Source organism: Acinonyx jubatus, chromosome X (genome assembly GCF_027475565.1).
Source record: "Acinonyx jubatus isolate Ajub_Pintada_27869175 chromosome X, VMU_Ajub_asm_v1.0, whole genome shotgun sequence".
NCBI lineage: Eukaryota > Metazoa > Chordata > Mammalia > Carnivora > Felidae > Acinonyx > Acinonyx jubatus.
The window spans coordinates 124257657-124273257 of NC_069389.1; the positions used below are offsets into that span (position 1 = coordinate 124257657).

The 15601-nt window shown below is 37.0% G+C and overlaps 1 protein-coding gene across 5 annotated transcripts in view; it reads right to left on the bottom strand.

The window, feature by feature from the left end:
* Nucleotides 1-15601, bottom strand: part of TMLHE (trimethyllysine hydroxylase, epsilon) — an 86378-nt gene that overhangs the window by 63352 nt on the left and 7425 nt on the right. For all 5 annotated transcript variants that reach the window (XM_027053172.2, XM_027053173.2, XM_015085458.3 and 2 more), the window contains one exon: nucleotides 5783-5973. In XM_027053172.2, the coding sequence (XP_026908973.1) occupies nucleotides 5783-5963 (181 nt within the window). In that variant the 5' untranslated portion in view covers nucleotides 5964-5973. The remainder of the gene's footprint in view (nucleotides 1-5782; nucleotides 5974-15601) is intronic.

The following is a 15601-nucleotide window of genomic DNA, read 5'->3' on the forward strand; positions in this document are numbered from 1 at the left end:
TAAGCCAAAGTCAGACACTTAACCGACTGAGCCACCCAGGTGCCCCAAGATCTTCCCACCCTTTTAAAAAGTGGGTTGTTTTTTTACTAAGTTTAAGAGGTCTTTATATATTCTGCATGCAAGTCTTTACTCAGATATGTGGTTTGCAAAAATTATCTCCAAGTCTGTGGCTTTTCTTTTCATTCTCTTAAAAGTGTCTGCCAGAGAAAAAATGTTTTGAATTTTGATAGAGGCCAATTTATCATTTTTCCCTTAATGGGTTATACTTTTAAAGTTGTATCTAAGAACTCTGTTTAATCAAAGGTAATACTTTGTTCTGTTTTCTTACACAACTTTTATAGTTTTGCATTTTACATTTAGACCCATAATCAACTTTGAGTTAATAGTTACACCAAGTATGAGGTAAGTGTCAGCATTTTGATTTGATTTGTTTTGTTTTGTTTGCACATGGATATCTAATTGTTCCAGCACCACTTTTTGGAAAAAAATATTCATAGAATTGGCTTTGTATTTTTGTCAAAAATGAGTTGACCATATTTGTATGGGTCTATTTCTGGGTTTTCTCCATCTTGTTCCACTAATCTGTGTATCTATCCTTTTGCCAACACCACACTGTCTTGATTATTATAGCTTTACAGTAAGTCCTAAAATCAGGTAGTTTGAGTCCTTTGACTTTTTTTTCAGAATTGTATTGGCCAGTCTGGTACCTTTGCCTTTCCACATACATTTTATAACCAGTTTGTTGATATCTATAAAAAAAGCTTGAGTGGGATTGCACTGAATCTATAGATCATATTGAGAATTCTCATTTTAACAATATTGAGTCTTCTAATCCATGATCATGGAATGCCTTTCCAGTGATTTCATTCTTTCATTTCTTCCATCAGTGTTCCACAGTTTCCTGAATACAGATTCTAAAATATTTATTTAAACTAAGTACTTATTTTTTGGTGCTATTATAAATGGTATTGCTTTCTTAATTTCAAATTGCAGTTGTTAGTTGTTATAGGAAAACAAATGACTTTTGTATATTAACCTTGTATTATGCAACTTCATTAAACTTACTCTCATGATTTTTTTGTAGATCCTTTGGGGATTTCTACATAGATAATCATATCATTTGCAAAAAAAAAAGTTTTATTTCTTCCTTTCTAATATGCACGCCTTTATTTTTCTTGCTTTATTGCACTAGTTAGGATTTCCAAAAACAATGTTGAATACAAGTGGTGAGAAAAGGATATCCTTCTCTTATTCCTGATCTTAGGAGGAAAGAATTCAATCTCTTGACATTAAGTATGATGTTCGTTGTATGTTTTTCATATATGTCCTTTATTGGGTTAAGAAAGTTCCTTTCTATTACCAATTTGTTTAGCTTTTATAATAAATGGGTATTGAGTTTTGTTAAACTGTTTTTCTGAACCTAATGAGATGATCATATAGTGTTTCTTAGCCTATTCATATGGTGGATTACACTGATTTTTTTTTAATGTTGAAGGAGCCTTGTATTCCTGGGATGAATCCTAGCTGGCCTTGATCCTTTTTATATATCATTGGATTTGATTTGTTAATATTCTGGCATGATATTTATGTTTATGTTCATGAAATACTCATCTATAGTTTTTCTTTCTTTTACTGTCTTTGTCTAACTTTGGTATTAGGGTAATGATGACCTCAAAAAATAAGTTGTGAAATGTCCTTTATTCTTCTATTTTCTGGAGGAGAATGTATAGAATTGGTGATATTTCTTTCTGAAATGTTTGGTAGGATTCATGAGTGAAACCATCTTGGCCAGGTATTTTCTTTTTTGAAAGTTTTTTTTATTATTATTTCTTTAAAAGATTTGGGACTATTCAAGTTATGTAATTTTTCTTAAGTTTTGGTATTTTGTGTCTGCTCAGGTCGCCATAACAAAATGCATAGACTGGTTGGCTTAAACAATGTAAGTTTATTTTCTAATGGTTCTGGAGGCTAGAAGTCCAGGATCAAGGCACCAACTGATTTGGTTCGTGGTGACAGCTCTCTTCCTGGTTTATATAGATGGCTACCTTCTTACTACATCCTCATGAGAGAAAGAAGGCTGGGGGGGCAGTGGGTAGGGAGATATCACTGGAAAATATCACTACTCTTCCTCTTTTATAAGGATAGTGCATTTGGGCCAGGGTTCTATCCTCATCATGTCATTTAATCACCCCATTAAAGACCATCTTTCTAATACAGTAATATGGGGAGTTAGGGCTTCAACATGAATTTTGGTGGGAGGGAACAATTCAGTCCATAGTAGTGTATTTGTAGGAATTGGTCCATTTCATCTGAATTATCAAATCTATGGGCATAATGTTGTTTCTGGTATTCCTCTTATTGTCCTTTTAGTATCTGTAGGATCAGTGATAAAAATTCTTGACATTAGTAATCTTTCTCTCTTCCCTTCTTTTCTTGGTTAGTCTGGCTAGAGGCTTATCTGTTTTACTGATATTTTCAAATAAACAGTTTTGGGTTTATTGATATTCTTGTTTTTTTCTCCCCATTTTCTATATCATGGATTTCTGCTCTAATTTTTACTATTTCCTTCCTTTTGTTTGCTTTAGGTTTAATTTGCTCTTCCTTATCCAATTTCCTAATGTAGAAGTATAGGTTATTGATTTTTGACCTTTATTCTTTTCTAATATATACATTTATTGCTACATATTTCCCTCCAACCACTGCTTTAGCTGCTTACCATAAATTTTGATAAGTTCTATATTCATTTTCATTTAGTTCAAAATATTTTTAACTTTGAGACTTTATACCAATATATTTTTTGGAATACAGCTTAATTTCCAAATATTAGAGACTTCTATCTTTTTGTTATTGATTTCTAGTTGATTCCATTATGGTCAGAGTACATAATCTATGCTTTTAGATTCTTTCAAATTTGTTGAGCTTTTTTATGGCCCAGAATGTGGTCTGTCTTGGTGGATGTTTCATTTACATTTCAGAACAATATGTACTTTACTTTTCCTGGATGGACTGTTCCATAAATGTCAATTAGGTCAAGTTGGTTGATAGTGCCATTCAGGTTATTTATATCCTTACTGATTTTCTGGCTGCTTAATCTATCAATAATGGTGAAGAAGGAGGTTTTAACATTTCCAAGGACAATTGTGGATTTGTTTATTTCTAATTTTATATCAGTGTTTGCTTTATGTACTTTGATGGTCTCTTGTTAGGTTCTACATTTTTAAAATGGTTACATGTTCTCTTAAAGAACTGATCCCTTTATCACTATGTCATGTGCCTTTTTATCACTATGTCATGTGCCTTTTTATCACTAATAATCTTCCTTGTTCTGTATACTGCTTTGTCTGAAATATAGCTACTATTTGTTTGATTATCATTTGCATGGTGCTTCTTTCTCCATCCCTTAGTATCGTCCCACAGTGTGTGAATACTGTATGTTTTTGTCTCTTCTCCCTGTCTCTCTCTCTCTCTCTCTCTCTCTCTCTCTCTCTCTCTCTCTTGCATTTCAGTATGGGTAATTTCTACTGACCTATTTTTTACATCTACTGATTATATCTTTGAATATGTCAAGTCTACTGATGAACCCATTAATGTCATCCTTCAATTCTGTTGCTATGATTTTGATTTTAAAAATTCTTTCTTATATTTTTCATCACTCTGCTGACATTATCCATCTGGTCTTTATTTTGTCTCCCATCTCCATTATCCATTAGAGTCCTTAACATATTAGCCATTAATTTCCTGACTGATAATTTCCACACCTGTGTCACATGTGAGTCTAGTTCTCATTGTGCTTTGTCTCTTCAAATTGTTATTTGTTGCCTTTTAGCATGCTTTGTAATTTTGTTGTTGTTGAAAGGCACATGCGTTGTATAAAGCAGTGGCCGCTGAGGTAAATAGGACTTTAAGGTGAGTATTTATACCAATCTGGCCAAGAGAGGGGCTAGAGCTGATGGTTTTGTCTCTATGGGTACCAAAGGCATTGAATTCCTCTAGTGACCTTGTTTTTGTCTCTCTTCTTGGCCTTGGCCCTTCTCTTTGTGCTGTATCTCAGAAACTGCCTGTCTGTTGCAGCTCTCCCAGCTATAATCCACTGTTATTTTAACTGGGGGCTTATTATCAGGTTATAATGCATAATGCATAATGTATAATGTATGGAGGAGAAGGGCACTATCTAATATTTGGATTAAGTCTCAGTCTTTGGAGTAAACAGTGGGCCTATGTCTTTGGGTATAGCCTTCACAATTGTTTTTGTCCCTTTTCAGGGTTATAGGTTGAACAATATTCCCCCAAAAGATGTTGAACCCATAATTTCTAGCTCCTGTGAATGAGACTTTATTTGGAAATAGGGTCTTTGAAGATGATCAAGATATGATGAGGTCATATGATACTAGGTCATATTCCACTATTGACCCTAAATCCCACAGCTGGTACCCTTATAAGGAGAGATATTTGAAGACACAGAGGACACACAGGGAAGAAGCCATGTGATGACAGGCAGAGAGTGAAGTGATGTTGCCATAAGTCAAGGAACCCCAGGGATTGTCAGCAACTACCAGAATGTTGAGGAGGCAAGAAAGAGTTCTTTCTTAGAGTCTTTGGAGGGAATATATCCCTACCTGCCTTGGTTTCAGGCTTCTATCTTCTAGAACTGTGAAAAAATAAATGTCTCTTTTTGCTGTTTAACTTTTTAAAAAAGTTATTTATTTTGAGACAGAGAAAGCACGAGTGGGGAGGAGCAAAGAGAGAGGAGGGACAGAGAATCCCAAGTAGTCTCTGCACTCTCAGCACAGAGCCTGGCAAGGGGCTCAAACTCATGAACTATGAGATCATGACTTTAGCCGAAGTCAAATGTTCAACTGACAGAGCCACCCAGGCTCCCCAGATTCTGTTGTTTTAAGCCAACTAGTTTACGGTAATTTGTTATAGCAGTGTTAGGAAACTAATAGACAGGGTAAAGCTTTTTTCCCCTCTGCTACCTAATACCTTACCTGGCTGTAGCATTCCCAGTCTATGCCTTTGAAACCCTCTTCCCTATATACTGAGGCTTTCTTTTATTTTATTTTTCCCATTATATGAGAGAGAGAGAGACAGAGCGGGACTGGAGTAGAGCAATGTTCCCTTCTCTTTTGCTAGGATGAGATTATACCGTTGCTGTATATTATTCTTGTCTTTCTTGCAACCTGTAGGATAATCTTGGAAATAAATGGCTAGAGGCCCTTACAACTGCACAGAAAATATTTTCAGTCCACATGAGAAGTATCTGATATTGAACAACAATGTGAATATAGTTAACACTTGAACTGTACACTCAAACATGGGTTAGATGTTACATTTCATTTCTGTGGGATACATCCAGTGGAATGCCACTTGGCGATCAAAAAGAATGAAATCTTGCCATTTGCAATGATGTGGATGGAGCTAGAGTGTACATTATTCTAAGCAAAATAAGTCAGTCAGAGAAAGGCAAATACCATATGATTTCACTCATGTGCAATTTAAGAAATAAAACAAACAAGCAAAGGGAAAAAAAAAATAGAGTCAACCCAAGAAACAGACTTTACTATAGGGAACAAACTGATGGTTCCCAGAGGGGAGGTGGATGGGGAGATGGGTTGAACAGGTGATGGGCATTAAGGAGTGCACTTGTTGTCATGTGCACCAGGTGTTGTATGGAAGTGTTGAATCAATTCTACACCTGAAACTAATATTACACTATATGTTAACTGACTGGAATGAAAATAAAACTTAAAAAAAATGAAGTATCTGTCTCCATATATCTTACCAAAATGATCTTCGTGTTGCTGCCAAGCACAGTTCAGAGACTTGGAGGCCGTATGGTGCCAACGGATGGCTAATGGGAACAAGCTTTTGAAGTTGGGCTGTTGGAAGGCTGAGCATGTGACTCCTCTGCTCAGCAGGTTCTGGAGCCTGCCGTGTAGATGGGACAGCCTGCAGCACCACATCTTAGAAAATCTGACAGAAGAGAGAGTTAGTAACAGTATTAAATAACCTTTATGAAGCTGTAGGAATAACACTACAGATGTAACTATATGAAAGAATAGATTTAATTATCTCAATTCAGGATTAAACAAAGGAAAAATTCTGAAAAGCTAAGCATAAGTGGTCTATAACCATTACTTCCATTTTCTCACTACATAGTCTTTTTGTATGTCTTGTAATCTTGCTTCTAACATACTATTTAACTGAAATGGTTCTTTAAAAATTCACTAATTAAACAAATTTTTTAAATGTTTATTTATTTTTGAGAGAGAGAGACATAGTGCAAACGAGGGAAGGGCAGAGAGGGAGACACAGAATCTGAAGCAGGCTCCAGGCTCTTAGCTGCCAGCACAGAGCCTGATGTGGGGCTCGAAATCACAAGCCGCAAGATCATGACCTGAGCTGAAGTCTGACACTTAACCGACTGAGCCACCCAGGCACTCCCGAAATTCAGTAATTTTAACGTTACCACCACATAGAAGAATTGCTTTACAGGTCTAATCCTTTTGGCCCTCTCCACTTGTGACACTATTTATTGATCACTCTCACCTGACTTCTTGAAACTTTTTTTTCCCACTGATTATGCATGATTGTGGGCAAGTTACTTAAACTCTCAGTCACTCTGGTTTCCTGTTTTGTAAAATGAGGATAATAATAATAATACTTATTTAATTTGTCTAATATAAAGACTAAAGTACTTAGAATTGTGTCTGTCCCATATTATTATTATCATTATCATTTTTATAATGATTATTGTTAGGGATAAAATATATCTGTTGGTAAAACTACCTTGACAAACCTGCTTAGAGTTGGTGACTCCCTGAGTGTCATGGTTTCAGAAAGATTAATAAAAAAACTTCATTTGCATAATACCTGTAAAAGAATTAATTTGTTCTGTGAGAAAAGAGGGAGAAAGCCATCCAACTACAGAGAAGCTGTATGGTGCTTGATGTGAACCTTTTCAATAACCCCTTAAGGTCACTAAACCCATAGAATGATTGCTTTCAGTGGTATGTGCGTGTGTGTGTGTGTGTGTGTGTGTGTGTGTGTGTGTGTTTGTCTTTGTGTGTGGTGTAAGCTGAGGAAGGAACTGAATGTCACGTTGATGTGGGACGACATCAATGATAAACACAAAGGCCATAGCTAGAGATGTAACTGCATATTCTGATGACTTGGGGTGATGACTTGGGCATATTCTGATGACAGGCTAGGAAATGAGGAACTAAAGTCAAATTTATTGATATTTTATGGGTGTAAGCAAGGAGCAGAGCATGGCAAGGCCTCTGCTGGTGTCTTGGTTACATTTATGTTCTCTACTGTCTCTTGTTTCTCAACCTCCTACCTACAGAGGCTGGCAAATTATAGTCCATGCCTAGTTTTATATGTCCCACAAGCTAAGAATGGATTTTATATTTTTAAAGGATTGTAGGGGTTCCCGGGTGGCTCAGTAACTTGAGCATCTGACTCTTGACTTCAGGTCAAGTCATGATAACAGGATCATGAAATCAAGCCCCATGTCAGGCCCCATGCTGACTGTGGGGCCTGGTTAAGATTCTCTCTCTCCCCCTCCACCCCTCTCCCTTGCTCATGCTCACTCCCTCTCTCTCAAAAATAAATAAAAAATAAAAGGTTGTAAACAAGAACAAAAAATAATATGAGGCCAAGACCATATGTGGCCTGTAAAGTCTACAATATTTGCTATTTGGTCCTTCAAAGTACAATTTTTCCAACCCCTGGTTTAGTGCTCAGTTCTTTTTTTAAGTTTATTTATTTTGACAGCAAGAGAGATGTGGTTGGTGGTGGGGGGAGCAGAGAGAGAGGGAGAGAGGGAATCTCAAGCAAGCTCTACATTATCAGCATAGAGCCCGATACGGGGCTTTCGTGAGATCATGACCTGCTGAAATCAGGTGGATTCTTAACACACTGAGCCACCCCTAGTTGACACTAATTCTTAAACGAATACTCTTCTCCCTTTACATTGGATTGCTCCCCCAGAAAACCACTCTTAAGCAAGTATATGTATTCCTTTCTTCATTATTTCACTCAACAAATATTACTGAGCATGTGTATAACAGGTTCTCTCTCTCTCTCTCTCTCTCTCTCTCTCTATATATATATATATATATATATTCACATCTTTTTAAATGTTTATTTATTTTTAATAGAGAGAGAGCATGAGCGGGGAAGGGGCAGACAGAGAGGGAGACACAGAATCCGAAGCAAGCTTCAGGCTTCTAGCTGTCAGCACAGAGCCCAATGCAGGGCTTGAAGTCACAAACTGTGAGATCATGACCTGAGGTGAAGTCAGATGCTTGACTGACCCACTCAGGCACCCCTAGCAGGTACTTTCTTAAGTACTGGGAAGAGAAACATAAATTAGTCAGCAATCTCGGCCACCATTCAAGAAGCTCACAATCTAGTGGGGAAGAAAGACAAATATAGGGTGATAACTACTGCTACTTGTGACATTTTTAAACACAGAATACAGTGAAAAACTGCAAAAGAGAAAGCAGTTAACTATGAGTGGTAAAACCGGGAGGACTCCACGTGATCTATATTATTTGAAGAAGTGTTTCATTGTTTTGTATTTACTTACAAAATAAAATTTGCTCACATGTAAAAAGAAAAAAAAGTCTAAACAACCCATAAATATAGAAGAAAATAAAAAGTGAAACCTCCTGTCTTCAATATTTGTCATTCCCATTCGTCAACAATCAACAATCAACAGTTTGGAGAACCAAATTCCAGATCACACGCATGTGAAGTCTCCACACCTTCTATTCTCACATACAAAAATACATTTTGCATTTTATAGTTTTCAGATCACTTCGGTAAATACTTAAGAGTGCAATTCATGGGGGGTTCCTGGGTGGCTCAATTGGTTAAGCATCCGACTCTTGGTTTTGGCTCAGGTCATGATCTCACGGTTCCATGGTGCTGAGCCCCACTTCAGGCTTTGCGCTGGCAGCACAGAGTTGGCTTGGGATTATCTCTTTCCCTCTATCTCTGCCCCTCCCACTTTTTCATGCTGTCTCTCTCTCTCTCTCTCTCTCTCTCTCTCTCAAAAATTAATTAATTAAAGCAATAAATAAAAAACTGACAATACCAAGTTATAACAAGGATGTGGAGGAACAGGAGTTCTGATTCATTGCTGGTGGAATGCAAAACAGTCTAGCTACTTTGGATGACAGTTTCAGTTTCTTATAATGTCAAATATAGATTTAGCATGTGACCCATCAATAGCACTCTTTTTTTAAAAAAGAGTTTATTTTTGAGAGAGAGGGTGTGAGCAGGGGAGGGACAAAGAGAGAGGGTGACAGAGGATCCGAAGAAGGCTCTGTGCTGACAGCAGAGAACCCAATGCAAGGTTCAAACTCATGAACTGTGGGATCATGACCTGAGCTAAAATTGGACGCTCAACCAACTGAACCACCCAGGTGCACCGTCAGTTTTTTAAATTTAGCTATTCTAATGGTTGTGCATGACACCTCATTATTTTAATTTGCATTTCCCTAATTATATATGATGTTGTGCATCTTTTCATAGTCTTAATTGCTATTTGTATATCTTCTTTGGCCAAGTATCTGTTCAGATCTTTTGCCCACTGAACATTTTTTAAATTAAGATTTTATTTCTTTAGACAAGTCTTAGGTTCACAGCAAAATTGAGGGAAAGATACAGAGATTTCCCCAGACATGCATAGGCTGCACCCTTATATCAACATCCCCATCAGAGTGGTACATTTGTTATAACTGATGAACCTATAATTGACACATCTGTATCACCCAAAGTCAATAGTTTACATTAGGGTTCACTCTTGGTGGCCTACATTTTATGGGTTTGCACATATATAATGACATGTACCATCATTATAGGATCATACAGATTAATTTCACTTTTTGACTGCCATAAAAATCCTCCCTGCCATGGATTTAATATGCAATGTTCCATTTTTCAGTTCATTTAAATATTTTCTAATTTACATTGTGATTTTTAAAATTTGACCAACAGGTTATTTAGAAGTATACTACATATTTTAGGGAGATTTTCTAGTTTTTTTTTAATGTTTATTTATTTTGAGGAAGAGAGAGACAGAGTGCGAGCCAGGGAGGGGCAGAGAGAGAGGGAGACAGAATCTGAAGAGGGCTCCAGGCTCTGAGCGGTCAGCACAGAGCCTGATGTGGGGCTCGAACCCATGAATTGCGAGATCATGACCTGAGCTGAAGTTGGACGGTTAACTGACTGAGCCACCCAGGCACCCCTCTAGATTTTTCATTATTATATTCTAACTTCATTTCGCTCTGAAGTGAACAAAAGCAAGCAAACAAACAGCTAGTATAAATGACTGTAATTGTTTCAAGTTTTTGAGACTTACTTTATGGCCCAGGATTACCATCTATTTTTCTGTGTGCATAAAAAGGACATTACAAAATCTCTCTATGTCTAGTAAATATTCCTATCTTAAAGTCAACTTTGAGCATTTCTTCACTAACTGACTTTAGAGCCTGAGATTTCCACATTAATTCAATCTTTGGATTTAGGCAACACAGGGATCCTGTTACCATGCGTTCTGGGTACCGGTACTTTTATAGATGTAGTGTGTCAGATTGGTTCAAATCCTCAGTAGGATTGACATTTGATGAAGAAACCAAGATACATCCCAGGTAGGTCTGCTTGTTGAGGGTGGCTTCAGTACACTGCCACCGAACAGGATCCCAGGTGGCTATGGAAAGACCCCTAATGAGGGGAGCTCTGAAAATGGAGTGGCTATACTCTTTCCTAGAAAAAAAAAACCTTCAACTTTGTCTGTTATTAATATATCTCCATCTGTTGTCTTTTGGATGGTGTTGGCATTGTATATTTCTTCCACCCTTTAACTTTCAATTTTCCTGTATTTGTACATTTAACTTGTGTCTCTTATAAATAGCACATAGTTATATTTTGTTTTTTAAACAGTTTAATATTCTTTGTTGTTTAATTAATGTGTTCAGTTCATTTACATTTAACACAATTATTGATATATTTGAACTTAACTCTAGTATATCAATATTTGCTTTCTATTTCTCTTGCCTGTTTTGTTACCTTTTCTCTGTTGTTTTCTTTTATACTTATTAGGTAATTTATATTATTCAATTTCCTCCTTTGTTTACTTGTTTATTATACATTCTTTTACTGGTTTTTAAAAAGGAGTTATTCTAGGACTTACAACATGTATCTTTGACTTATTAAATTATAATGCAGATTAGAGAATTTATATTCACTCCATTTATATTCCTTCCTCAACTACTATTGTGTATTTTAATTAACACATATATATCCCACATAACATGACATTACTGTTTTTGTTTTATACAACCAAGGGGCATTCAAACCTACTCACATATTTAACCTCTCCATCACACTTCATTCCATCTTATGGCTCCCAGCTTTTATTTGGGATCATTTTACTTCTGCTTGAAGATCATTAATATTACCTTTGCAGTTGGTGGCAGATTCCCTAAGTTTTGAACCATCTAAAAACAGCTTTTACTTCCATTTTTAAAAAGTTTATTTATTTATTTTGAAAGAGAGAGAGAGCATTAGAAGGGGAGGGGCAGAGAAAGAGGGAGAGAGACAATCCCAAGCAGGCTCCACACTGCCAGCACAGAGCCTGACACAGGGCTTGATCCCACGAACCCTGAGATCATGACCCGAGCCAAGATCAAGAGTCAGATGCTTAACTGACTAGGCCACCCAGGCACCCCTACTTCCATTTTTGAAGGCTATTTTCACTGGATATAGAAATTTGGATTGGCGGTTACTTCCTCCAGCATTTTGAAGATGTCATTCCATTATCTTCATGTTGTTTCTGTCAAGAAGTCAAAGCCAATCTAACTGCTGCTCCGTATTAGGTATTACATCTTTTTTCTCCAACTACTTTTACGTTTTTATCTTTTTCTTCATTTTTAGCAGTTTTTACAAAAACACCTAGATAAGGTTTTCTTTGTATTTATTCTTCTTTGAGTCACAGCACTTTTTGAATCCTTGACTTGATGTTTGTGATAGACAGAATTCTAAAGTGACTTCCAGTGATCCTTGTCAAATTATAATCCCTTCCCCTAGAGTATGAATATGATGGGATTTCACTTGAGTGATTAAGCAATGTAGAATGCACAGATGACTTTTAGAAACATCCTTGGTTGGACTGTCCTTATCCAGCCATCCCTTAAAAGGGACAGGGATCTTTCTGGTGAGAGATGTGAAACCAGAGAGGGATTTGCTGCCAAGGAGATTCTCCATTGGCTTTGAAGATGGAGGGGACCACAGGGAAAGTCATGCAGGCAGTCTTAAGGAGAGGAGAGTGAGTAACAGATGGCATGCAAGAAGGAAACAGCAACCTCAGTCCTACAGCCATGTGGAACTGAATTCAGCCAACAATCTGAATGAAGCTGAATGTGCATTCTTAGCCAGAGCCTTCAGAAAGGAATGCAGGCTGGCCAATACCCTCATTTTAGCCTTTAATATACCAGCCAGTAATGACAAACCTGGTATCCTGATCTATAGAACTGTGAACTAGTAAGTGGGTGTTAGTTTAATCCATTAAGTGTCTGGTAAGTTGGTATGCAGCAATAGCAAAAGAATACAATGCTTTTGTTACTATTAGAAAACTCTTAGTTACCATCTCTTCATGCTTCTGTACCATTCTATCTCTCCTCTCCCTCTATCTCTCCTCTCCCTCCTCTCCTCTCCTCTCCCTCCTTACAAGTGCTGGAAATGTATCAGTAAACACAACAAATATTCCTGTCCTCAGGCCTCATGAAGCACCTTTTAATGGCCTCCGGATATCTACTGTACCTAAACTGGCTCCTCCCACAGTGTTCTTCCTCACAGTCAATTCCAGTAACATCCAATCAGTTCTATAACTGGTTCAATCTGAAATCTGTGCTTCAAACTGATACCTCCTCTTTAAAATTTCTCCCCTATGGGGGCGCCTGGGTGGCTCAGTTGGTTGGGCGTCTGACTTCCGCTCAGGTCATGGTCTCACAGCTTGTGAGTTTGAGCCCCGCATCAGGCTCTGTGCTGGCAGCTTGGAGCCTGGAGCCTGGAGCCTGGTTCGGATTCTGTGTCTCCTTCTCTCTCTGCTCCTCCCCGACTTGTGCTGTGTGTGTCTCTCTCTCTCAAAAATGAATAAACATTTTGAAAAATTTTGAAAAAATAAAATTTCTCTCTTATGGGCAATTATCAAATCATAACTTTTACTCTCTAAGAAATTCCCTAACCTGACCCACTGCATTATAGCTTTACTTGCCACCATCCCAGTCAAAGCCCACTGTTATTTCTCTCCCAAAGACTGTATGTAATAGTCTTCTAATTGATCTCTCCATATACACATTTGCCCTCCCTTCAAACCATTTTGCACACTATAGGAAGAGTGAACTAAAATAGACTTGTTGGTATGTAATTCTCTCTGAATGGATCCCTAAGGCCTTCAGGGTGAAGTCCATCCAAGTTTGTTATCATGTTACATAATGCCTTCTTTTACCTGGTCCTGAGTTACCTTTCAGCCTCACTTCCTCCTTGTACTTCATTGCTCATTGTTTGCCGGACTCACTATACTCTTTCCTGATTCTAAGAAATTCATGTTCATGCCCTTTGTTCTCTCAAACAGAGTAGGAAACCCTGCCTTTTATTCATATTTCAAGAATCAGTAGAGGTACCATTTCATTTAAGAATTCTTCCCTAAATTCCCAGAATGAAGCTTTCTTTTGTTCTCTCTTAATATTCTGTTTATGTCTCTATATTCCTTCTTTATACATTTTGATGAAACTATGTTTTTATGTCTCTCTTCCTAGTAATATTTGGATGCTCCTCAACAGGAAGATGTATGTCTCATTAATTTTTGTACTCTAACATCTAGCATGGTTCCTAGTGCTTTGTAAAACTCCATAAATGTTTGTGGGAATTCAATCGAATTACTTTTCTCCCAACTTCCTATTTTCTTTAAATCTGGTAAGATGTCTGTTGTAACTCTTCACTTTAGTCAGTAATGAAAATAGTCAGGTCAAACCAAAGGTAGGCTTTGCAGGAGGCCAGCAGAAACTCTTCCTTTGCCTATGGTCTCTTAATCAGTTCCCTTTGAGTATGTAAATTTAATTAATTAATACATAATTATATTAATTATAAAACCCATCAAAATATAGATTTATAATTCTTGTTCATGAAGGTTTCATGAAAGAGTTGTTAAAATCTTAATGAAATTGCATTCATTAATTCACTTAATGCACATTATGTTTGCCAAATTTCCATAAACTACCCCTAATAAGCTTTTTTTTTTTAAAAATTACATTTGTGTGAAATGTCTTTGTTGATAACTTTGTAATTTTCTAAGTACACACTTACTTGAAAGCCTGTTCTAGAATCCAACCCAGGAGATACTTAGTTCACTGATTAATAGATTGAAAATTTTTCCTTCTTTGTCTTTGTTAGAAGTGGTAATAGATTTACATAAATCCAGTCTTAAAGGACTTCTCCTATTCTCCATAATTCCTTTGATCATTGAGAGTAGTGTAATGATATCATCTGACTTATAGCTTTCCCATGCCAGGACACATGCACATTGTTCTTGTTCTTTTTGCAAATATGTATTTCTACCAACCTGAGGTGATTTTTGGGCCTTATGTTTCCAAATACTGATGCTTTAGGCACATACCACCTGTTGTATTCATCCTTCTTTTCATATTATTCTTTTAAAAAGGGAACTATGAGCTCATTGTAAAACTTCCTATGTAGCCCCATGGTTTCCCTCATTTCTCCTTTAATAGAATAATTTGCTGTTTCATAGTCAAAATTATGTTTTTGAGAGCTTCCCAATCTTTAGAGTCTAAAACTATCTTAATGTAAATTAAGGTCCAACAAGTATCAATCACAATAACAGAAACTTTTGGAGAACAGCCATAGCTAGAAATTCTAGTCAGAGTAGGCAATTACATAATAGGTCAATTTGAATCTTTTCATGGTTATTACTAAGGAAGAAGCATTACCTCCTGAAAGGCTTAAAGCCAAGAATCCATTTAGCTCCCGTCAATTTTTCCTTCCAATGTCTCTCAGATTTGTCCTCCTTTTTCCATTCCTGTAGAAGCCTTCATCACCTCATGCCTGGACTACTGCCATAGGCTAGATGGTTTCTTTGCCTCTAGTCCATCCACATTCCAATCCATTTTCCATACTATTGCCAGATTAATCTTCTTAAAACACTTTCATCATGTCACTCTCCAGCCTGAGATCTAGCTCAAATGTCACCTTCTTTGTAAAATCTTCCTAACTGCCCTAGGAAGAGGTAATAGCTGCCTAGTCAATGTTTTCATAGTTCTTTGTGCATACCCTTATTAGTGCACTTACAACATGTATAATAATCACCTGCTTAAATTATTATCTTTCTCTCCCCTTTTGCTAAGAGCTCCTTGAGGGAAGGCAAAAGGATTGAGTCATCTCTTTACAATGGCACTCAAGGTTTTACATAATTGGCCCCATCTTGCCCCACCACCTCAGGGGCTTTACCTGTGTTTCCTCTGACTATCATGTTCTCCCTCTTATTCTTTCTACTCATTCTTCAGGTCTCAGA